We start from the raw sequence: 25282 nt of genomic DNA on the forward strand, positions 1-25282 counted from the left end.
CATCCTCACATCTGTGGTTAGAATGCATAGCCAATGCAGTGTTGTGGCAAAAAGGAGAAGGATTTATTATGCTTGCATGGGTAAAATAGTTAACAGGGTGACAGAACTGCACCTAAAGCATGCTTATTTTCCTAGAATCGATAGTCAGATAGACTCGTTAAAAGAAATACTGTTCTGTAAAAAGGTTGAACGCTGGTTTGACGTGTCACAGAACTCAGAAAGACAGAGGGCATGTGCCTGGAGGGCAGACCTACAAATTGAGCCGGTGATCAATACTCAGTAGCTACTGACATTTTCATGGCAAAGCATGAAGACAGGATTGTTTTTAGAGCAAGCTCTAACTTTTTAGACTTTTTCTTTAGTTTTTGATTCATTTAGATTTGATCAGTGTGCTCCCAACTTCAAACAGGAACAAACGGCGAAGGTCGGAGACCATTGTGGCAGTATATATAGCAAGTATTAACTAAGAGACACACGATACACACAAACACACGCACAAGACACCGCACAGCACACATGCAGACATGTCAAGGTGTCGGTTTGACTTGTACACTGAGCGGTGAAGGCAGCATTGCTCTTCTCCGGGCTGAGGGACTGGTTCACCTCCCTTCTTTTTACTCAGGGTGCCAAAATGGGGAGGAGGAAACAGAGCAGGACACGCGATTCACAGCAGAAGAAGCTGAAATTGACAAAATCTTTCAGCAATGCTTTCTGGCTCAGAATCTAGGACAGACAGGTTCACCACTGCTATACTGAAGTCATTAAAATGAGTGAATATGAAATATAATCCATTTCCTCTCAGTATCGTTGGACATTAGAGACACCATTGGAGTCCTGGAATAAAGTCCTGTTATTTATAGCTCATTAAGATAAATGATTTGACGTTCTTTCGCAGAAGCCCGTCAAATCATAGTATAATTCTGGCCAGTTCTTTAGGCCTTTAATTTATCTAAGTGACAAAGTGTAGAAGGTATTTAAGATTAAGAGTGTAGTCATATGAGAAGTTCACCTGCAAATCTTGTTTTACTGCCATTTATGAATGGGATGACAGGTTAGCTGATAGGCTCTCTGCATTAGTATACAGTATTATCAATTTCAACATGTTCTGTGAACTGACCTGGGAATCTGCCTTTCCTCCTCTTCTTTTTCTCAAGCACCCAAACCGGAGAAAGGTAGGCACATCAGGACAACAGAACAGAAACCGTTTTACAACATATTCCACTTGTGGACACAGAGCAATAAAGAACTATTTTGTGGAGACCTATAGACCTAGTGAAGTTTAAAATGATTGGAAACATGTAGTGGACTTACTCTTATGCAAATGCCAGTATTGCAAGACAAGCATTCAGTAGTTTATGGACAGCAATTATATGGCACCCTTTACGGAACTGCACGTTTTCATCAATTCCAAACCAAGAAGAAAAAAAAGGCCCTGCTTTGATAGAAAGTTATGGGTCCTCGACACTTTGCATGTGAACTAGTGTTAGACCTATTTTCCTCTCCTCTATAGCTGTCTTACTCTCTGTCTTTCCCTGTTATGTGACCCAATTTCTCTCCACCCCCAACCCCTACCCTTAAAGGTTTCATCTCCTCTTGGTTCTCCTAATGTGTTTTGCTTTCCTCCTTTTTCTTCCCTTCTCTTGTTTGTAAGTTTTATTTTTGTAATTGTGCATGTACAAGCGTCACTGACTCGATGGATATGTAAAAAAAAAAAAAAAAAAAAAGATTTCAGCTGCTGAAGCCATGCAAAACGTTTTGAATTGCCCTTAAAAATATGGAAGATGTTTTCTGAATGCTTTATATTCTTTCTGCTGTAAAATAATAAAAAAAGGAAAAAATGAAGAAAACTCGAGAACCAAGTTTGCAATGTCTTTTTGTCTCCTCTTTTACTTTTAAGAAAAGGGTAGTGGTTTCTCCAGCTGCCAGTATGTTTCTCTCCAACAACTTTTATCCAGAAAAGACAATTAGCAGATACAGTTTTTATAATATAGGTTTTATTTCTATTCAGCATACAGTGCTGTATGACCTTTGACTTTCACATTTAAAAGACATTTGGCCATACATCAGTCAACCAAGGACTTTTAAGAAATGTGTGTACACAAATATAGTTTCACATAACATAAAAGTAATCTTAATAAATCATCTTAAAGTCCACATGCAACAAGTCTCAATCATACCGGCTTGTGTGTGTGTGTGTGTGTGTGTGTGTGTGTGTGTGTGTGTGAGTGTGTGAGTACATGCACTGGGCACGCATATGCGCACATACAGTATATGCAAGCATGATGTTGACTTTGTCTGCATGTACTTATGCGAGGGCAAGATAGGGGTTTTTGTTTTAGTGCAAGCCCTGTCTCTTGTGTGTAGCATTAATGCTTGTCGTCCGTTTTAAACACAGTACTTCCAGAAACACTCAGAATTCCCTTCTCTCTTCCTGAACTGCTTCCGGATGCCAAACACATGGCTGAATGGATTTAGGAGACTTTGTTTCTCCAATAGGACCTGAAAGAGAAGATAAAGTTGTAGCGATAAACATTTACTTACAGTATGCGGCTTACTTTTCTTCGCAGTGTTAGTGTTAGTGTTTGTCAAAACCCACCTCTCTTTTCATCCCCCTCGGAAGCAGGCCTGTTGTCCTGACGCCTGAGAGAAAATAAAACGTGAGAGCAATATTTCAATATTTCTGTGCATTTCTGAGCATGTCCGGCTTTTGGGCAGTGGTAGGATAAAGGTTAAAGAAGTAAAGAGTTGGGCAAATGAAGGGGCGACTCTCACACACATGAGCTCATGCAAGTATGTAAAGTCTGTTTCTTACCATCTCTGTTGGTCTCCCCAGATATCAGAGTGGAATATCTGAGACCAGCACCACCCTGAGGAGGGAAGGTTTGCTCGGAGAGAGACAGATCATCCAGAGCGCCGACTCCTCGGTCCTCAATTGATACTGGGGACAAGCGAAAAACCACACAAAGTTGGTATCACACCACTGATAGGTATAGATTCAAACAGTGTACATTTTCTATCTACGGACAAGATTTAAGTCTTGATGCTGAATAAACTAACAGAGTAAGGTGAACACCTCTGTCATGACAGATTCTACAGTAATCAGTAATCTAGCATTAATGGTTCAAGTGTCTGAACTTTGGTAAAACAGTTAGCGTTCAACACGTAGACTCTAAAGTAATTATTTCCAGGGCTCAGGACATGACTTGCCTACCATTAATCTTTAAAAATTAAGCTTTATTAATCAAAATGCTAATCAAGGAAATTAATTACCAAATAACTATGAATCAATGCTATAATGGAGATGTTACTTTCCACTTACCAGGTCCTGGATAGGGCATCTCAGCAGATTCTGTGATGGGGTGGGCCAGGAGTGGGCCAGAGGCCACGAGCAGGAAGGCCCAGGACAGGAGATTTTTACACTTCATCACTGTAGGACACTGTTCTTGGAACTGGCTCTGATTCTTACGGAGGTCCTCAGATGGAAAGAAGCCTTGTACATGCTCTGTTGGTTCCAACTGGGTTATATACTTCCAGCTGTAGCCTGCCCCCCCCCACCGCATGCCACACGGCACTTTTGCTGGCCACAACAGCCATCAGCAGTATCCACAGTCTCATCCCATCTAACTGTCGTAAATCAACAGGCAGTCACGGGTGAATTATAGGCTCAATAAAAAGACAAGTGCCGTGGCCCATGCTTCAAGGGCACAGTCATGTTTTACCAGCTCCTCAGCTTGATTGACTGTTTTTACTGACTTTGTAAATGGGACCAGCGCAGGTGTTTCAGATGTCACTCTCAACAACATCCCACAGGGGAGCAGGTGGAGAAACTCTGCAGACAAATAACTGAGGTTTTTATGCTACCAGTTCATTAAACTCTCCGGCCATTTGAATCCTCTTGACTCAAAGCCCAGAGGAAAACTCCACAATCGGAGCTGCATACAAAGCCCTAGGAGTTCCTAATAAAACTGCATAATTACTTGCGCAGAGGTTCAGTGCAAATACTAAAATGTTCAAGGCCTTGTAGTGCGTAAGCCATTTGACATTTTAAGCCGGCAGAGAATTTACAGTGGGTCACCGAATCAGGTTGATTCATGAACGTTATTTAGAGGCCTTGTTTCGGTGAGACGTTATATTTGTGCTTTCACTCGTAGTCATGCAATAAACCTCAGCTTAATGAGTAGGTCCAGCATCAGTGGACAGAGTTACAGACACTCTCCTATTGGCTGGGAGATTGGGGGACAGGTGGAGACGGCTATTTACAAAGTCACAGTTTGCACCTCTGTATGTAATATGTATATTTATTAGAAGTGTGACGTCAGTGTTGGGACGCTTGTATGATAATGAGGGTAGACAAAGCGACAGTGACATTTAATTTTATGGTCAGAGGGCCAGACACTCCATTAAGTGATGCTGTATATCATGAAAAGCTATCAAGATTTATATTCTGTATTGGTCAAGGCCCCGCTGCCAGTCCCTGGTCATTCCAGCCTCTAAATGTTGTTTCTTCCCTGCTTAAGGTTTATCCTGTTCCATATGGGCTCGACTATACCATTCATGAGGAATCTAGAATTTCTTCAAGGCACCGTTGCTTTTAACAGACATGGATACGTGCTGCACTTTATTTATTCAGGTTTATTTGAATCAGTGTGTTGTTGTTTGTGAACAGCTGTAACAGTTCAAAAAAACTTGAAAAGCAGCACTTATCATAGTGTGACTTATAGAGTGATGGTACTAGACATCAAAATCATTCACCATAAACATAATTTAGTGGCTGAACTCAATTCCAAAAACCATGTGTTTAAATCCTTTTCCTGAAGCAATAAATGAACAAATACATTTCCTTTAACTAATTCGTTACCTGAAGTTTAAGAAGCATTATGTCAAAGGAAAAATATAACATTATCAATAAAGTCCTGCTTTTAAAATGTTAAATGGAAATGTGAACAATCATTAGCGGTAACAAAAGTAAAAGTCATAAATGTGACAAACAGACTCTTTTGGATTGTAGAGTACTGCAGTATTAACATGTGAGCAGCATTTTGTTGTTGTGTGTATCCGGCCAAAGTGTTGCTTGGTCTGACTAGAGCTCACCTAGTGGGTGGCTTAAAACATAAACCACCCACCAGGCCTTGTTTTCTGTGTTCTGTGTTCATTTGTTTTGCAAAAAAAAAAAAGGCAAAATCTCAATATTAAAAAAACTGCAGCAGTCAGGTGAATGTACCAACGTAAAAAAAAATAATTTTGCCCTCTTACATGCATTTAGGTGAGTGCAAAGCCTCGCAGACATTAAGTACTTAAAGGATAGGTTCACATGTTTTCTAGTGTTTCCTAAAACAAAACTCGCACGCCCGTGCATACATTGAAACAGTTTTTTGGTTGTTGTACTTCCTACCTATGCACTTCAACTGTAAGTGACATGGGACACGCCTTATTCTGTGTAAAATGTACACTAAAGTTCAACTGAAGCTGATATAAGGCTTCAGCCGTCTGAATTACACAACTCAAGTGGATGTCTTCCAAGGTCGTACATTTTTAGTACAAAATTCCCTCTTTGTGGTTCTATCCCTCCACCGCAGCTCGGCGAGATCCAGGGAAAAACAAAAGAAAGGGAACTTCACACTGAAAAGACTTAAACTTTGGAACACACCCATTGGAGTAGACTAACCACAAGTGTTGACACCTCATATTAGCTACAGCTGAACTTTAGAAGTCATTTTCAAACAGAAAGGCTGCGAATTTTGTCCCCCATCACTTGCATTAGAATCACATTAGAATGGGGGGAAAAAAAGAGCTGCTTCAGTGTACATACAGGAATGTGGGTACTGTTTTAATCTAGACTTTAAGTACCTTTTATACATCTTGCAATTTGTACAATAATCTACTTCTTCCAGAATCTGTCGAGTGGCAATGTGATGGTTTCGTTTTATGAAACTCGCTTCAGCACTGGAATAGCCCCACACGAGGACGAGACGTGGTTCAGATGGCAGAGCCTCTTATTTACCAACCTTTGATTTCATCTTAACACTGTCAGGGCTGGAGGTCGTCACTGTCAATGCCCGATTTGCGGATAGTCTAAGCCTCGCGACAGTCATGCATCCCAGAGGTGCGCATCACACCAAACATCTGTGATCGTCCAAGCGTGTCTAAAGAAAAAAAAAAAACTTAAAAAAACATTCACTGTCGTCTTCAGCTATGTGACCTGGCAGGTTTGTGTGACTTACTGACAACGTTCTGACATAAACGCAGCCGGCAGAGGGCAACGTTAGGAAAGCCACAGTAAGCAGCCCGGTCTGCCATTTTTACACAGCGCGCTAATTGGCTCGCAATGTAAATTCTTCAGTGTGGCTCAGAGGGGAAAGAAATCACTGTTTGAAATCACGGATTGGCGGAGTGCAAATTGCGTCTGCCGCAAAAGACCCTCCAGCCTGCGAAACCCAAGGGGCAGTCCATCCTTCATCGAAACTGACATTTCTGAGACGAGTTTTAAAGGCGGCACATTATCATGCTCAGAAATGAGACTCCTAATATTGTTTTGACACGCGAGCCGAGAAGTTTCCGTCCAATCTGAATTAACCAGTAAGCTCCAGCTCCATGTATTTGATTTGGCCGGACACTGCAGAAAAAGTTGGTAATGACTGTTATTTTCCACGCATTAAGTCGTTTAGATCCTTGTCTTGAACCATCAGTCCACTGATTTTTTTTTTTTTTAACCCCATTAGCAGATTTTGCTGAAGGACTTTAAAAGAGCTGCCAATATGGTAACTGTGAAGTACCAACCGCCCCCCCCAGTAATCTTTTCACTCTTTTCCATCGTCGTTAAGTTATTGCTTAAGATGAATGTAAATACAGACTATAGCACCGTCAGTTTGGAAGTTTCGGCTACCCTCTGTGAGTGACTGGAACTTTTGGGTGCTGGGGTGCTGCCTTCGCTAACTGTCGGACAAATTGCGACTCCGTGGCCTGTGCGGTGTCCGGGTTGCAACATTGTGTGGGACGGGTGTCAGCAGCTGAGGGTGAAAGGCTGGAGTTTACTGTTGTGCTGTTTTCTGCATAACGTGCGCCTCGTCCCCTTGCGCTGCTCAATCCATATAGTCTGGCCTTTTGGGCTGAGGTCGGCCGATCGTTTACCCGGATTACCAGCCTCGCCGGTCCCTCGGCATTGCTCTTGTGCTCTTGTTCCAGGGGAGGGAACTTTGCCTCTTCGTGTGCCGAATAAAACAGCCGGCAAAAAAAAAAAGCGGTTCGCTATTTTTTTTTAATTGGCGCAAATCGTGACTCGCGATTAAGCTTCGGCAGAGATCGGCCTGAGCTTCAAGGAGCGCCTGAAGGCAGCAGCCTTTAGCCGCCGCCCCCGCCCCCCCCCGCCAACAGGAGCCGTGAAGAAGAAGCCGGAGAGAGAGAGACTGACTGCGGGCTAAGTTTGTCCGCCCTGGCTTCCCATCACGAGTCGACGGGGCTTTGTTTCATTGATGAAGAACAACCGTCGGTTTCGCTGAAAAAAAACAACAACAACAACAAAAAAAACCAGCCCAATAGATACGGCCAAGCACGTTCGTGACATTTCTGGATAACTTTAGGGAGACACGGCAAAAAGCGAGTAAGGGAGGGAGAGGGAAAGTGCGACTGAGCGGACGCCTGCAAAGTTGACACTTGGCTGTCATGTTTTGTACTAGTTGAAAGGGCTACTGTGCGTACCTTAACACAACAGTGGAGCCGGTGTGGGCACCGCGCCGGGAACAGGTAGGCTATCAAACGGTGGCTCTCTGGGATGGGGACTGGTTGAATGTTTGTCAAGCGATTGTTTTTTAACTACGCTCGACCCGTAGAAGTGGCCTGCCCTGAGGCACACACGGTTTACATCCTACTGTAGCCTCTGGTCGGTGTTTACAGCAGCGCTGCTCATGCTAGCCGTGTCACTGCTGTCAGCAAGGTCTGACACCGGTTTCAGCCGGTAGAGAGTTCGCAAGTGAGTAGTTGACTTTTGTGCATGAGGGGCCGCTTTGGTAAACCTGTAATCTGTTTAACCGAAAGACACTAATTCCCACTAAATGCCTCTTCTTGTAGCTTGGAGGTTTGGTTCCTCCTTGCTCCTAGGTCCCACTTTATTTTGCTGGCTATTGACTTCTGCAAATCCCTCTCTGGTGTCAGGGTCTTCTGTATCACCATGAGGCAGTGACAGCACAGGGACGGAGATGGCAGAGCTGGAGATTGACCAGTCCAACCTTCCACGTGTCCAAGAAGGTAAGACCACAATCCCGAACCCGACCCGGCTCTTGCATCTATAAGGTTTCAACCGTGCATCCCGCAGTGTGTGTAAAAAAAAAAAGTATGTGCGGTATGTGCCACGCTGCATGTTCTGGCCTGGGGAAGAGTTGTTTTTGTTTAGTCCCTCCACAGAGAGGTCAGAGGTCAGGGCCAGCTACTGAACTGCAGACATCTCTTCTTTTTTTTTTTTCTTCTTAGCTGTATGAATAACTGGCTTCGGCATCAAACGGCAGCTTTCCTTCTGACCTTGTGTGTCTGTGTTGGATTTCCGTGGCATCAGATAAGAAGTGGCTTGCTACAGTATATGCTTTGACTATATGCAGCAGACACAGGTCTAGTCATACAGCTGTACAGAGATGGCCCTCATGATGGCCAGGTCTGGTGTGCTGCGTGCAGATAAGAGCGAGCTGTTTGTGATTTCTGGGGGAAGAAAGTGCTATCAATCGAGATGAAGACTTGTACCACAACACAAATAAAGTCACATTTTTTTAAGTTGAAACATCCTTACTTGAAATACAAAAAATTACTTGAGATATTCAAAGTCAATTTAACATATAAGCTCAAACAGAATATATGTGGTCTCTCGACTATGGACTAACAATGTGAATTGACGGTCCACCATATGCAGACAGTCAGATAATGAGAGAGCAATGCAGTGGAGAACCATGTGCAAAATCCTGCTGCTGAGAAAAATCCAGCTTTTTTTTAAGGAAAAAAGATGTTGGGTTTTTTTTTGTTTGTTTGTTTTTTCAGGAAAAATTCACATACACGGCTACAATGTTGTGTCATTGTTATGAAAATACACCTGAAAAATTAATTTGATCTACTTTAATGTAACTGTGAAACCGTTAAACGTTCAGAGGTAAGGAATGTGTAAGCTGCGGCCTGGATGTAGACCAGTGACCCAGTCTTTGGCATGTCCATGCTAATGAATAGGACAGAAATAGGTCTACATGTCTTTTATCAAGGGAGATAATTCAGCACTCCATTCTTGTTTCCACACACAAAGGGCACACTGTGCAGCTTTGCATTTTCATGCTTTACCGAGCAGGGCCCAGTGCTCAAACAAAGACAATAATAGCGGCTATAAACTGCTCTTTGAGACAATTGCAGTGTGCAAATCAGATGTCTGGTCAGTGTAATTTTTTTCTCGTTCATCATCGACTTTCACCAGACAAATTTGTCAAACTGTGCCGTTGGCCCTATCTATGGCACTGGGGTTGTTTACTTAATATCCAGTTGTGGGTGTTTATGCTTCAATATCCCCAGAGACTCTCGGCCAAGTCAGCTTTCTTTGTTTTCACTGCCCCCCTTATCAGTTCCTGTTTTGTCCACTGCTTTGGTTGCTCCTGATTTAGCCTGATGTGCCGAGGGAATGCAGCTCCCAGAAGAAATCCCCCCCACCCCCCCACCCCCCGCGTTCCTAATCTTTCTCCCACCAACTGACCCAGAGTCCCACTACCCCTCACCTCTCTTTGTTTCTCCATGACCACCCAGTCCAGTACATGAGCTGGCTACAGTATATGGCGGGCTCAGTCCACCTTGTTGCTAACACAACACAGAGAGCTGTAGGATGGACAGAAACTTCATGGTGAAATTTTGTCTAAAAAGCGGCAAGCAGGAGAGCAGCACAGAGAGAAGGGGGGGGGGGGAGTGCGTGGGCGGTCGGTGGGGGATTTTGGCTGAAAATAGAACCCTTGTCATTTTCTCCTTTCGCCAGTTTCTTTGTTTGGGAGGCACTTGCCAATGCTGATATCCAAGTGGCTGTGAAGATGAAAGAGAATATCTCTGTCGGTGTTTGATCGGCTGCTCCCTTGCGCTGCATAATTTTGTTTTAGATGATTGGCTGTCAGTTCTCTAATGTTGGTGGGTGTTTTTCAGCTGTTCTACTGAAAGACAAAGTGCATGCATTCACTTATGAGATTTAGTTACATCAGCAGAAAGGAATAGAATAGTAACATGTTTTTTGTTTTTTTTTGTTTAGTTTTTTTTTGTTTGTTTTTTTTAACCATCAGTAATGGGGGATTGTAAGGGAGAAGCGGCATTAAAAATAGGAAATAATTCACTTTGTTTTGGTTGCTGAGATTTTGAGGTCAGAAAGGTCGTGGTTTCCTGCTGTGTTACATCCCTTTCTCTCAGTCTCACTGCAGAGCCAGTCTGAAAACACAAGTGGAAAACATACTGTGTTATTCAGTGCGTGACTACTAATAATTTTGGAATCTTATCTATTTGTTCTTATTGTTTTGCATTCTTTCTTAAACCGTCCTACCCCTCAGTGGACTTAAGCCTCTGGTGTTAAAATGCCACAGTCAATTTCTGTTGTTTGCTGGATCTTTTGATTTACTATCTTCTTAGGAAACAGACACAGGGTGTTTTCGGTGCCCTTATTAAGAAGCTTACAGCAGGAGTGTCTGTAAGATCATGAAAATACACTCGACCTGGACTCACACTGAACATATGTTTTTACTTTTGGCCCTGAATGCCTCACACGCTGTATCTAAAAACCTGTTTAGCAGTCAGAGTAACACAGTCTCCTTGTCCCTCCCCTAGAAATGTAATGTGACCATAGTTTAAAGGAGTTTGGAAAAACAAGTTAACCCGCAATGCAGACACACCCACATACACACACACACATTCACAGAGGCAAGACTGTCATTTTCCTCCATATTTCATTTCTTCTTTCTAAAATGGACTGAAGAGTAAACTCGTGTTTTGAGCTGTCACTTTATCCTGTCGGATTAAAACCAAGCGTTTGACTTAATCTCTCCTCACTGACAGACTGGGTGCATAAGGGCAGGTTGGAGATCCATTTACCGGATAGTCTCTAAAGATCCGCGACAGGTGTAAGTGCTAATGCGTGTCTGTCGTGGTATGGGTTAACTCAGTGTAGACTTATGAGGTCGTTTATGGTGTAAACAGACCATTTTGATGGCTTAGTGCTGTCAGGGTGATTTCCATGAACTTTGACTGCCGAGCCCAATAGACCAAAACACACCCAGAGTCTTATTCTCAACAGGAAAGGATTTAGATAAATTAGTTTTAAGGAAAGACCTTAAAATTTTACCCCAACCATGTCATGTTTTTCTCACTTCCCTGTTTACAGACTGGGACAAAGAGGAGACATCCGCAGTTGGACTGGTTATATCCATTTAGAGCCAGTTCTGTGAATGTTGAAATTTAACATTGCACTGTTAGAGAAGGCTGTTGTGGTTCAGGTAAGGTTCAGCAATAATGAGAGAAAGTAAGACTTTTAGAACATGAATGTGAAAATAGTGACAAGATAGGGATCAAGGAATGCCAAGTCAGTATGTATCGTATGCGACTTTGGAGAATTTATCAAGAAAGCAGACATAGAAGGGCATTCTTAAAGTTTGAAATGGGAAGAATTCGTGATGTTATGTGTGTTTTCACTTAGCCACACAGATGGTCACAACTGCACTGTAGACTGTAAACTTAATGTATTACTCTTACAATGAACCTCAAGGCCCCCGATTTTTTTTCTCATCATCAATGACAACATCCAGTGCATCTCCAGCTAGTAAGTAAACTTCCAGGATCTTTGCTTGTCGTCTGTTCTTACATTTTTTTTCTGCTTTTAGATTTGTAAAACTGAAAACTTAAGCAAACAAACCGAGGATGAATCTCTTAGCTTTGACGTCTCCCCTAAAGTGCTTACAGTCAAATTAAGGTTTACATGCACAGTATTCCCAGTACTGGATCATATTTGCACCTCAAAAATACTATCTGGGATTCACTGTTTTTATCCAGTTTTAATAACCTGCCTTCAAATAAAGTGCCCACTTTATTAGGTATACCTGTACTATCTATTGCAATACAGTGCAACAGATCTGCCATAAATTCTACATTTACGAAGCTCATAATGTTTAGTTTTGTCGACGTTGTCAGAAGTGTGTAAATTCCATTGTATGTTTATTATTGAGGACTTAGCTAAAGGTGGTGTTGTGCTGGACTTTACATATTAAATATATAATACCAGCACTAATTATTTGTCTTCCCTCTAATTTCAAATTTATTTTCCTCCTTATTTATATACATGAGGGAAGCAGAATTTTAGAAATACTTCTGAATATAATGCAGTGCTGCACAACACATCACTAACTATGACCTCAAAGCTGTAACTGAATTTACACCTGAATTTAGAAGTAGACTTTATGGCGGAAGCGTTATTTTAGATTGCGTTAGATTGTATAGGTGTACCTAATAAAGTGGCCATTACCATATTTTCCTGGGACAATGTTCATGAAATAGAAATACACTCTGTCTAACATTTATGTTTTAGGCATTTAAAATGGCTTAAGGTGTTGCAGCAGTATAAAATGTATCGGGTTTCTATAGCTGGGTTAAGAGCTTAAACAGGCAATTAAAAATAACATATGGCATTTATGTGTGTCAGCTCATAAACTGTATACTTGAGTATCCCAAACATTAAGTACGGGGATGTAAATGTAGCCGTTGTGTCCACAGACTCAACATAGGCTGATGTGATAGGCTCAGTGGAGGGATTAGTCGTACGACAGGTGTTTTCAATTGACCCTGCCTCTGGCCCAGACCGGAGGCTTTTCCGTCTGCGTTGAGCTAAAGCTCTTCTTAAATGCTGTCTTCTTTCCTTTTCTTCGCATTTTTAAGCAACATTGTAGGAAAAGACAGCTATTAGGTGTTTTTTCCCCGATGGAAAATCAGTGAGATAGCATAGCGGTTTTGTCTATTCACAATGAGCTGTGTGTATGCAGAGATCAAGGAAGTGGAGAAAACAGCTAGGCCACACTGCTGCTGTCTGTCTGTGTTTATTTTCTCTTGAGTAATTTTTAAGTTTGTTTGACAGACTTTAAACACGCATGAACTGCAGCACATAGAGGCTATAAAGACTACCGTAAACACTTAGCATGTTTATAGATGACAGTAACAATCCACAGGTGCTGAAGCTATTAAAACCACTGTGCAGATGCAAAACTCTGAATATTCACCACCTCATGATTGGAATTTTATATTGTATTAAGGTCAAAACAGAGCAGTAAACGGTCTCTCTCGCTGACTATCTCTGTGTTTGACTTCACACGTTTGGGAAAACTTTCTTTGCATAATTGCATAGTTGTTTCTTGATTCCTTGTGTTTTCATTCAAAATCCTGTCTTCGTTGGCTTTCTAACAAAAAAAGGACATGGCTCAGAGAGTGTTAATGACATGAAACCGATATGTTTTATTACTATGTCTAGCAGCAGGTGGCCAGACTATGGGATCATGGGATAGGGAAGACAGAATGAGTCGATAAGGAGGACCAGCCAGAGCTGGTGTATGGAGAGCTCTTTGTCAAAGCCTTTGGATTTACAACAGCCTTATCCATTTCACTCTACATACATTTATACCAACTGCACTGGCTTACCAGTATAAATGGTTGTGGTTGGTAGTTCCTTATCTTTACATCTTCATTTGGTAGTCATAGTGATCACATTAGTAAAAGAATAAATGTGTATCTACCTCATCTTTTTCAAGATCCTTTCAACAACACTTTAAAAGATCTATTTGTCTTTCATACTGATACATAATATAAACTTTGCTTGCATGTACGTGCACACACTGACACTCTCACACACACACACACTCAAATCAAATTATTGCTACTGTTAGATTGAGGTGGACCTGTTGCAACTACTGAACCTCGGGAGGAAAGTAATTGTGGCCACTTGAGTGTTGTTCTGGAACACTGGTACCCTGTTATGATGGGGATTTAATGAGCGCCTTTTTTTATGAGAGCCTTGTATATGTTAACAGCAAATTCATGCCAGAGTGGTGGATAGTTGCTTTTTTCTAAAGTTTTAAGGCACGCTCCTCTGCCTTTGTCCATGTTGTATAAACAACCATCGTACACACAGCACTCATATCCTATTGTTTCCCTTTAGAGTGCTGATCCAAAAGCTTTACAATGTTGTCTCTTTTCAGAGCATCCAAATGCTCCGCTCTTGTTCTGTATGGAACCATAAAGGGACTTTCAAGATTGTCGTCATTTTTCTGTACCGCTTTATCAAACATTTTTTTTCTCCCTCCATTTATTTTTGAACACTTGGCAAGCGTTTTGGATAACACTGAGGTGCTGCTGTCCTCTGTTGTTTCAGTGTGCCAGTGTTTTGCCGTCTTGGAGGATGGAGTGTTGGCCCACAACTTGCAGGAGCAGGAGAGTAAGTACAGTGTCAAGCTACTACGTGACAGAAACACGGCTGCACAGTACAGACATGTAATAATTTATATCTGGTAGGCTGCTCTCCAGTCTGTCAAACTGAGTCACCACCTTCTGTTTTATGGGGCTTCATCTTTACTTATCTTGTTAAAGAATGAAGATAAGGATTATACTTAGCAGCTATACAAAGTATAGATTTACCATAAAGCATACTTAAGTAAAATACTGTATTATTCCCCTGGCTTACCAAGGCGGACTGGGAAACCCAAGGTATTGACATAGAGCATGTTTTTGGTTAGCTATGGTCTGTAACAGTCATTGCTGTGGTAGGTCTTTGTTTACTGCGCAAAGTTGTGTGACATGTAATTTGGTGTCCGTTTTTAGCATTCCTCAAAAGTACACTGGTCTGTCATGCCACAGACCATGATTTAAATTAACAACCCAGCAGTCAGGAATACTCTAGATCACACATTTGATGTTGGCATACCCTCTGCCTTGCCCTCACAGTCGAGCAATACTATACCACCAACATCCAGAAGAACCAGCTAGTGCAGAACGACATCCGTGTGGCCAAGAGGCTGCAGAATGAGGAGGAGGAGCAGCGGGCCCAGCAGAGCGCCACCCTCAGACAGACTTCCAGACAACTGTGGGTGACCCCTACGCCCCAAGCACACTCTAACACGGCTCATAATGCTGTACTATTCAAACCTCACTGTGTGCCCTCCCTGATTCAAACACACACCCCCTGATAAGACATATTTATTGGGTTTTAGTGGATTTCCTAGACAGTTGATAGAATTTTACAAAGTACTGTGTGTGGTTATTATCTAAGTTTATAGTGTACATGCAAATTTACTAAATGTGGATTTAAGTTATATTCTTAAAGTTGTTAATTGTAGTGAGTAAATGCTAAAGGTCTGCTCTGAACATTTGTGATATCATGTGTTGGTTGTAGAATCAGTAATTAAGAAGTCTCAGAAGTCCTGTTCTTTGCTGACTGTCCCGTAGAGAGGAGCAAGACTTTGAGTACGCCCGTATCATTCAGGAGGAGATCGTGCGGTGTGATGAGGAGGCCCGGAGGAGGGAGCACGATGATGAGGTGAGCACAAATCTATACACCTAATTCTGTCCGCGTCTAGTTTACATTCTTCTAATCAATGCATTAAAGATCTAGAAATGTTTTCGAAAGAAATTTTCACCATCAATTATGGTCACATGGTTCATTTAAACAATCTATTACTCCGTTTATATTGACAGAGGAACTTGGATTCACAGCCCTCCCACAGTGAATACATGTACCAGTCATATTTATGCAGAAGTTTTCCACTTGAAATGCTCAGGACTGTATAAAGTGTGCAAAGGTCAGTTCTGACGTCACCTGAATGTGCACCTACTGATCAATTATCCACCTACCGTCCACCTCAGTGGGATAAAGCTTTTCGACTTGGAAATCTGCACCCATCAGTGTCTGCATAAAGCCATTATCTCTCAGTTGGATGGCTTCTACACACAGGGAATTGGTATTTACTTTACCTCTTTAAATAAATAGACCTCATACTAGCCACACTGAAAGTAGGCTCACTGAAACGTGCCAGACAAAAATGAAGCTTCAATGACGCGTGAAGATATTTTCATCTAACATAAAGTGGTTTATTCCGTTTGTATCACTTCTCTCTGCCCACAAGACATATATTACTACCCAAATTACGAATCAACCTCTGCATGAACACTTCAAACTCAATATGCATTGGTTCCTCTTTTACAGTGCACAACAATCAAACAGTAGCTGCATTTGCATGGATGAAAAGGGGCTGGTGAATCAGCTAACATCCCCCACAGCTCTGCTTACTATCTACTATTAGCACCTAGGGTAGCCACATTTAACATTCAAAACTTTACCTATCCCAATCATCATGCATGTTTTAAGACTGAGAGGAAACTCATAGTGAGCCACCATGCAATCCATCGTATGATCTGATCAGTGGACTCATAAAAAAATTATCATTCCAATCCCCAATAAAGAGAGAGAGAGAAGGAAACAAATCTTTATTTCTAATCCCTCTGTGGTTCTATTTTACAGGTGGCTACAGCAATGTAGAGAACATTGTGGAAAATATACACATGACTCTCAGATGACTGTTACATGGAAGGTAGCAAAGGTAGCAAGGTTGTAAAGTCAGTGTTCCTTTACCAGCCACTCATTTTTCCATTTCTAAATTTAAAACTCTGTAGTGTTAAGCCTGGCTCAAAACTGAATGCTTTCCTAAGTGTAAGAAGACTCAGATGTGAAAGCAGAGTTTGTAAAGCGAAATATTTTCAGGGATTTGCTCCTGAAAGACGAACAAATCCTTCCCTATGGGTGCCAAGTTGCTGTCAGTAACCAGAGCAGAGAGAGACACTGTATGAACAGGTTCAACTTTTTCTTTCAGAATGCAGTATTGAAACAGAAACATAGATGGTAACACACCTCTATCTTTAAACAATTAAATACTCACTCCCTTTTTTAGGCATGACAGTTGACTGTTAAAAGTTTTCCTTCTTCACAGACAAAGTGGCTGTGGTCAGCTTCAATTAATGTCAGTCACAAAGGATTCCAGTGGTAACAAATTTGATCAAAATGTCAAACCAATACCTAGTTTGAGACACAGCGGACTGTGTTAATTCCTGAAACAGGCCATGTGTACTGGAATATCTGACTCAGTAAATGCTGAAGTCTGTAGAAAGTTTGTCCCATGGTGCATAAAGCAGAAAATAGCTGCTTGTGAAGGTAGAATAATGATTTTTTTTTTGTGTCTTAGAAAAAAAAATCCACTACTGTGCGTATCCAAAACTGGCCATAATCTAGAGGGGCAACCTTGGCAGTTGGAACAAACTTAAAATAGCGCCGGCATTACCCTTAAAGTCAGTGAAAGCACATTCAGTATAAGGACTCATAGACGAATTTGGCAATCGGGACATACTCGTATATCATTTAATTATCTGCCTGTTACCACGAGGTGAGGGAGTATCATATGGTTCACTTCGCTGTCTCCCAGGACTAACTGAGTCCATAATGAATAGTGGTGAAAAGTGCTGCTTTGGGCCTCTGATGTGTCCGCTCTGCCGTAAGAGAGCTACATGAGCAAAGTCAGCTGTTAAACAGAAACACAGCCTTTCAGCTGCCCACCTGGATAATGGCTCAAGCAATTTTTGCAGTGGTTGATTCCAGACACAGACCATCAACCCCCTTATACAGAATGCACTCAAGCGTGTACATTTAGTCTCACTTGATGTGCACAGTCGATATGTGTAAAACCTTAACACTTGACAGACATGTTAAGTAAAACATTATCTAAGTGCAGTGTTTAATCAAGAGATTTGATAAATGTTATCTTAAAGACATTTAAGGATAATTTGTTCCATTGATGATATAGCTAAGAAATATTTCTATACATTGTGTTTCCGTATTTTAATTTTATGACAGAATTCTCTCCTAAATATTTTTAGCCAATGCTAACAGGCCTGCTCTGGGGATGGCAGTGTTGGTTGGATGGTCCACCACTTTGGTCCAGACTGAAATATCTCAACAACTAGAGGATGGATTGTCACGTAATTTTGTACAGACATTCATAGCCCCCAGAGGATGAAAATTACTGACTTTTCCTCTAGCGCCACCATCAGGTTGACATATTTGGTTTTGAGTGAAATGTCTCGACAACTATTTGATGGATTGCCTTGAAATTTGGTGCAGATATTCTCCGGTTAACCCTTTATTCTCCATCTAGTGCCCTCATCATGTCATATTTTGGTTTATGACCAAATACCTGCGAAACTAATGACATTCCAACCAGCCTCAGCTGTACGCAAATGTTATCAGCCTAATATGCTAAGCTAAGATGGCGAACATGGTAAAACATTGTACCTGCTAAACATCAGCATGTTATCATTGTTATTATGAGCATGTTAGCATGCTAATGTTAGCATATAGCTCACTGAGTGGCGTGACTTAGACTTGTTTAAATTGTAGACTAAGTTTTTACCATCTGATTCTGAATACAAATACAGCATGCTGATACGTAGATAATGCTGCAATAGCTGTTGTGACATTTATCTTATTTATCTAAATACTCCCATTGTGTTGTATAACACTGGATCTCTCCAATTTTTTTAAATACAAAAAAAGATTTAACTTGCACAACAGGGCAACCAGATGGCTCCCATCAATCACCTCTCCCTTGTTATTCAAATTTTCTCAGACAAAACTTTGTTTTTATGCCACTGTGCATTTTTAAAGCACACGTGCATTTCTTCCCATCATTTGCTTTACAAAAAAAATAACCTGACGGCCCAACCATAGAAAAAAAGAGTTGAGCTTCGCATCTCCCCAGCTGGTCCTGTGCCTCACAAGGCTGCTCCAGCATAATATTTTCCTTTACCATGCAGTTTCCTTTTTAGAGGTGGCTGCCTTGGAAAGGCTCATAAAAGCTCCTTGTTTGGAGGACGTGAGGTCAGAGAGGCTGTGGGGTTCATTCATCATTATTAAAGGGGTTGGGTTTGAACTCTGTTGGAGCCAACATGAGGTGTCTACATTCAGTTAAACGGTAAAGCCTTGTTCACCCACTGAGTTAAAAGTCAAGCCGGGTAATGCATCACACGGTACGTGAATATATCACTTCCTGTGTGGGTGTTATCGTTTCTTTTTATGAGTGTTGATGCCGGGATGAAATGATTAAGTATTAACACTCCCATTTTCCTACCTTCCTTAATGACTGGCTGATCAGAGGTGTTGATTAAATATTTGCCTCCCTGTAGATTGTGTCTTTAATTAAGGAACAGAAGGCGTCAGTCTGTGCAGTTTTAAATGCCAGGTCCCTGTGGCACTCCACGCCTAACCTGCCATGGAAAGCTGCTAATTATCTGCTGATGCTGGCTAAGTGGCTGATATACAGGTCCTGATTGCAAGGCAAAAGGAGCTGCGTTAGCTTTTAGTGATGATTTATGTTGCTCATACAGCCTACAGACAGATGCTTCATAGTCACAGGAAAAACTTGCTGATTTGTAGGGAATATTATTAGTTCAAGCCTTTCCTAGAAAAGCAGCACAGAGACGTGGTGGGAGGCACTCCTTCAGAGAGCAGACAAGTATAGCAGCTCTGGTAAGAGCAGGCATAGGCATTCCCCATTAACAAGGTGTTTCTTCAAGTGAAACAGTCCTGTTGACCTGCCTCTGTTGGCATTTTTTTTTCTGGTCCAGAGTTCAGGCTGAAGAGATGAAAAGTGTGCCTCTCTCTTGTAGTCTTCTAGTTTCTGTTGAGTCAGCCACAGCACTGCCTGAAATAGTTAGTTTGGCCACCCAGAGTCGGCTTTGGGATAAATAGCCGCTATTAAGATCTCAGTGGCACAAAGTTACCTGACATGGCTCTGAATTTGCTGTAGATATGCCAGATGTAGCTTACACTGAAGAGAGATGAGATGTAAATTCCATGGTCCTTGTTATAAATTGTTGTTACTTAAACACTGATAATGTATAGATCAAATCATAGCGAGCTGATTAGATTTAAGGCAAAAAGGCAAAAAAAAAACAGACGCAGCTGAAACATGCCAGAGGCAAGAGAACTGTTTTCTGAGAGTGTTTTGTAGGTTATTAATGAAGATAACGGAAAAGTGAAACCATCCTCATGCCAGATATCCCGGTAATTAATCAGGTTTCCTTAAGACTGCATTTCTTGTTTAATGTTATGAGTTACTGGCTCACGTTAAGTGGTCACCTTGCTTTCTTTTTACACAATATGTTATGCTGCCATCTGCTGGTATGAAACAGCGCTGTGCACATGATGTCTTAATACTTGCAGTCAGGTCAACTCATAGTTGCACACCAGTGCTAAAAGGACTGTTCACAGTGAGCAGCTTTTTATCATGCTCTAAATATGGTATGCTGAGGATTGAGGGGTTGTAACAGGGTCATTCCAATGCAGTGGAGATCTTTCTCAAAGCCTAAGAAGGACCAGACATGTATCACTGTTTTACTTGATTTTTGACGCAACAGTTCCATATCTCTGTAATCTTAATTTAGCATAAATTCCTGTTTGGTTACACATTCGGTATAGAATACAAACAAGCAATCAGTACTGCTGTGTCTCCACAGGAAATAGCTAAACAAATGCAGGAGGAGGAGGAGCAGAGGATCAGGAGGTGGAGCAGAGGGCAGGAGGGCTGTAGTGAAGGTACAGTTTAATTTTTGCCATTCTGTTAAATGTTTTATTGCCTCATGTGGCAATATTAGTCAGAAATCCCAACATAATGCAAAATCATTTAAAAGATATTGGTGATGTTTAAATTCTTAAGAATTTTATTTATTTATTTTTAAAATGTATTTTAAATGGGTATTTGTAGAGTTTTGCAGAATTATTTGTTCGACTTAAAGTAGGACAACCGTTCCTGGCTTAGCTTCTCTCCTCTAACCATGCTTTGCTTTACTGCTACTGCTTACTATTGTAGTAATTAAGTCATTCTCCACAGATATGTCAACAGCATGAACAAAACATGCCCTACGTAGTTTCTGCACTATGTTATATCCATGGTGTGTTGTGTTCTGAATCAGTTGCATGCATATAACATGTTGTCTTTTACTGTATATTGTCTATAAAGCATGTCTCTGTACCTGTATTCCTATCTAGACATTTATTGGAATGCCTCATTTGTCTCTAAAACATTTATATAAATTGTGTAACAAATACTCTTGCTGAAGTTACATGTTGCTATTTTTAATGCTAAATGTTAGCTCTTTAATAACGGCACTTTTCTAATAGTACCAGCTAACAGCCTTACCCACCCTCCCTGCTTCTGTGTTTGCATGTTTGGCATTACTAAAGGCAGCGCCGGCGATCCTGCACTGCCACCCCCACACCAGCACACACTCAGCAGCCTTCACCAAGAAGGGGAGCAGTACTCACCTACCACCACCAGGTGGCAATATTCTACCTCTCGCAACCATTCCGACTTAACTGGGCCTTGGGCTGTCTCCCCCAGGGGACTAGCGGCTCAGGAAAACACAACTTCATGGTCAAATCAAGGACACACAGCTTCCATTAGGCAAATCAGGAGTGAGTTGAGAGAGCCTTTGAGTGAGGGTTCAGAGGACTCAGACACAGTTTTCTCTGAACCGCTCTCTGTCCGGTCTCAGAGACTGAATGAAAGGCTCAACACAGCACCTCCTCAATGGTGGACCTCTTTACATCATCCGCAAGAGAGAAACTACAGAAGTGTTTGCTCTCACAGCAGCTTTACAGATGAGCTCGGAGTGCAGGAGGAGAGAGGAGAGTGGGACGGGGACTATTATGGTGACCGAGAGAAGAGGAGGCCTAGGAGTCAGGATCAGGAAAGGAACCTCAGAGAGGAGTATGAGGGTTGGCACAGAAGCAGAGATCAGAGTAGAGACTGTAGGTTGGTTGAGGTAAGAGAAAGGCGATGTAGTCGCAGTAAATCTGTTAGGCTACATGACAGGAACAGACATGGCAACAGAGACTCAGCAAGGACCTGGAGTTGTAAGGAGAACCCTGACAAACGTGTCCACTTTCAGGACGATACCAGAAGCTCTAACAGGCAGCAGGATGAAAGCAGCTACGTCTGGGAGATGCTAGGACAGGTCCTCAGAGAGAGGGGTGTGCCTGTGAGGTTTGGTGGCAGTGGGGCGCCACTGCAAATAAGGCCTCAAAGCAGAGACAGCCAGGTGCTTCATGGGAGTGAGGTCTCCTATTGCGACTCCCAACCAGATCAGAGAGTCTTCCAGCGAGCTGCCACCACCAGGCACAGTTTCCATGGAGATATCAGGGAGAGGAGGAGATCGTCATACCGAGAGAGCAGTGGGAGAGATCACAGAGAAGACCGAGAAAGGCACCGCGATAATGTGAAGCTTGCTGGAGAGATTTATCGCATTAGTGGGAGAGACTCATATCTTGATAACCGGGAAAGGCAAGGCAGTAGAAGGTGGAGAGAGCACGGATACACTAATGATCACGAAAGGGAAGGAAATTACAGGGTCAAGAGGACAACAAGCGAATGCAGGCGTTGGCACAAGACCATAGAAGAAAGGTTAAGCTCAGAGGAGGAGCAGGAGGCGGAGAGGAGAGTAGAGTGGCCCCCCCGACGAGTCCATCAGCATAGCCAAAGCCTCAGCACCAGCGGGGCTTCAACCAGGGATAGGTCAAGGCACATGGCAGCAGGTAACACCCAGAACTGCAGCCAACTCCAATCTGCAGAGGGAAAGCTTCCAAAGCTGTGCTTCCTATCCGTGTACATCTGCTCCTCTCATTTTCCCTCAATCATTGTCTAAGCTGGACAAGAGTGGGTTTTAATGGTGATTTGGGGTCTCTTACTGAAATGGGATGTTTTCCTTTTTCATATCTGTAATAAAATCTAAAATAATATTCAGTGTGTACTTCCATTCTCATCTTCATCTTCATCATCAGTCTTTTAGTCTTGATGTAGTGAGAGCACCTAGGAACATGCCTTTATATGCTGCATCATCTTATCAGTGCGATTCAAATATCAGTCTTTGTGTCTTTCAGCCTTTGTTCCGATATACTTGTATGATTCATCACTGATCTTCTGTTTTTAATGTTTTATATTATTTTACTGCCCGTACATTCTGTTTCATCATATTCGCTACATTAGCTTTGGATTTGCCGGTACATTTTTAACACTGTGACATCTCACCCTTAGGAGTGCCACTGCAACCAGAGCCGGCTGAGGCAAGTCTGGATCTTGGGGAGTTGCAGCAGGTCCTACAAGATGAAGAACTAGCCCGCAAGCTGCAGGATGAAGAGGAAAAGCTGTTGAGGAGGGTGAGTGATCCAAGAGTTTATCACGGCACACTGTGATTTCAAGGAGGAAGGATAGGGGGTCAGTCTCTCTTTCATTCTTTTTTGTTTTCATTCACTGTCTTGTTCTCGCAGAACTCCCAACCCTCTCCGCGCAGTTCTTACCCAGGGGGAGACTTCAGAGTAGCACAAGTGGCGCAGGATGAGGTACGATGATGAACTCGCATGATGTCAGTAATCATGTATCTCATGTTTAACATCCACCTGTGGAATGATACTTTGCTGTGTTTTTGCATCAGGAAATTGCACGCTTTATGCAGAAGCAGGAAATTACGTCAAAGCGTAGATCTCGTGAGCTAGAAGGGCCAGCGTCGTGGCGCGAGCACAAAGCAATGATCAGTCACCATGAAAGACGAGCTGTAAGAGAGAGACAGGTAAATGTGTTACATAGACAGGCTTTAGATGTCATTGTCACGCATGTCTTGCGAAGAACTCGCTTTCCTCAAATGTTGTTAATATGGATGTTTCCATCGGCAACATTTTTAAAAGAAGCTGATGAAATGAGTTAGACTCTTTTGTGCACTGTCTCAGGTCCAACGAGAGCGACTTGACTCAGAGGGCCTTCCTTCCCCCACCGAGGACTGCTCCTCAGAGAACCAGCCACCCAGTCCCATCTCCACTTCACCGTAATTGTTGCTACATGAATATGCGTAGAATTGCTACTATGCACTATACTATATGCTGATGTACAACTGCTGCATTTACAGACAAGCCCAGCAGATCAGAAACATTGCAGAGGAGCTGGACCCAACCTTCCAAGCCCGGAGGCAAGACCCAGAGAGCCTCCGAGTGGGACAAACAGGTACTGTAAACAGGACCAGTGGTACTTAAAATGAAACTGTTAAAACAATGGCTGGATACTCATATCCTTTTCCTCTATTATAGCTCTAGCCTGTCCGTCACTTCCTATGCCACATTGTGGCTCACATGACTTCCTTGAGGAACCTACTTTCGTCCCACCCACAAAGCGGCAAAATGAAAAATCAGGACGTACTAAACCAAAAGAGAAGAAGGAAAATTGCAAGCAACAATAATGTCCAGCACAGTGTCCTGTTGGAGGGCAAATATAACTAAATATGAGTTCAGCTACAGAGTTCTCATTACTTATTACTTTTAGGTTGAAAATTACAAGACTTAATTTCTACCAGCCTCCCCCATTAGCACTTTAGACCACTGGAACAAAGAGAAAGAAGTGAGAGAAGTGATTATTTTAGAATATTTCTTAGTTAAGTGAATAATGAAAACACTTTGGACTCATGCCTTTATAATTTTTAAAAGGGAAAACTGAGGTTTGTTGAAGTATTGTTTGAATTCATCATTGTTGAGTGTCTAATTTAAACAGTATACATTGTTATTATGTTTATAACTTTTATTTGTCTTTATTTAGCTAATCATTTTGTTGTCAGTATCCAAAATGTCATGTTTGTTTGTATTTGTTTAAAGAACTGCAGACATTTCTGCAGTTTTTTTTTTTTTTTTTTTTTTTGCAATTGTACTTAAGATTTATTTCTACACCAAATATACTGAACGGAAATAACCAAGTTCTAATGATTGGATACTTCCTTAGTATCTGTTTTGCATTGTTTAAATGTCATGTAATATTTGGGGTTTTTTGACATGACTCCAGTCGTGTTTACAGTAGCGCAATGACAATCAAATATACTTATTTAATCCTTTATTTAAATGGTTTAAATCACATTTACTGAAAAGATATATTTCAACTGTCATAATTTTATGTTAAAGTGCTTTGTTATATCCAAATGTAAATATAACCAACTCGTGAGCATGAATGTTCAACCTTTGGGGTCAATATGTATGTAACAAAGTAATCAGATCAAAGGTTACTAGTTTTTTGGAGCTTTCAACTGCATTTCCAGGTTCTTCACATTAGACGCAAAAGATCATCCTTGTACTGAGACAGGGGTTAGGTTCCCCCCCCCCCCACGTATGGCCACGTGTTATCATGTG

General features: G+C 41.8%; 2 protein-coding genes across 10 annotated transcripts; one reads left to right on the forward strand and one right to left on the reverse strand.

The window, feature by feature from the left end:
- Positions 1–2309: 2309 nt before the first annotated feature.
- On the reverse strand, positions 2310–3636 carry LOC120804185 (prepro-urotensin II-beta-like). The gene is made up of 4 exons (XM_040153454.1): positions 3320–3636; positions 2813–2938; positions 2597–2640; positions 2310–2499 (listed from the first exon to the last, which is right to left on the reverse strand). Exons 1-4 carry the CDS (start codon positions 3558–3560, stop codon positions 2386–2388), a joined length of 525 nt encoding a protein of 174 aa, XP_040009388.1. The 5' UTR covers positions 3561–3636; the 3' UTR covers positions 2310–2385.
- Positions 3637–6327: 2691 nt separating this feature from the next.
- On the forward strand, positions 6328–25260 carry ccdc187 (coiled-coil domain containing 187). Of its 9 annotated transcripts, none has more exons than XM_040152547.1 (13): positions 6328–6474; positions 8147–8241; positions 14396–14458; positions 14965–15103; positions 15466–15556; positions 20581–20659; positions 21308–22657; positions 23157–23278; positions 23390–23461; positions 23554–23688; positions 23846–23940; positions 24022–24116; positions 24200–25260. In XM_040152547.1, exons 2-13 carry the CDS (start codon positions 8193–8195, stop codon positions 24346–24348), a joined length of 2439 nt encoding a protein of 812 aa, XP_040008481.1. In that variant the 5' UTR covers positions 6328–6474; positions 8147–8192; the 3' UTR covers positions 24349–25260. The 9 variants fall into 9 exon arrangements, with proteins under 9 accessions (XP_040008481.1, XP_040008486.1, XP_040008483.1 ...); XM_040152552.1 differs by having other exon boundaries at positions 6473–6576; positions 8149–8241; XM_040152549.1 differs by lacking the exon at positions 6328–6474 and adding an exon at positions 6511–6628 and having other exon boundaries at positions 8149–8241.
- The last annotated feature ends 22 nt before the right edge of the window (positions 25261–25282 follow it).

The sequence above is a fragment of the Xiphias gladius genome, chromosome 18, assembly GCF_016859285.1.
Source record: "Xiphias gladius isolate SHS-SW01 ecotype Sanya breed wild chromosome 18, ASM1685928v1, whole genome shotgun sequence".
NCBI lineage: Eukaryota > Metazoa > Chordata > Actinopteri > Istiophoriformes > Xiphiidae > Xiphias > Xiphias gladius.

Excerpts from the sequence above, each read along its gene's own strand:
- LOC120804185 (XM_040153454.1), bottom strand. The coding sequence starts at position 3,560 with ATGCGGTGGGGGGGGGCAGGCTACAGCTGGAAGTATATAACCCAGTTG. Across the intron at positions 2,939-3,319 it reads GATGCCCTATCCAGGACCTG|TATCAATTGAGGACCGAGGA; the intron begins GTAAGTGGAAAG and ends GCTTGTCCCCAG. Across the intron at positions 2,500-2,596 it reads CGAGGGGGATGAAAAGAGAG|GTCCTATTGGAGAAACAAAG; the intron begins GTGGGTTTTGAC and ends CTTCTCTTTCAG.
- ccdc187 (XM_040152547.1), top strand. The coding sequence starts at position 8,193 with ATGGCAGAGCTGGAGATTGACCAGTCCAACCTTCCACGTGTCCAAGAA. Across the intron at positions 8,242-14,395 it reads CCTTCCACGTGTCCAAGAAG|TGTGCCAGTGTTTTGCCGTC; the intron begins GTAAGACCACAA and ends CTGTTGTTTCAG. Across the intron at positions 14,459-14,964 it reads CAACTTGCAGGAGCAGGAGA|TCGAGCAATACTATACCACC; the intron begins GTAAGTACAGTG and ends TTGCCCTCACAG.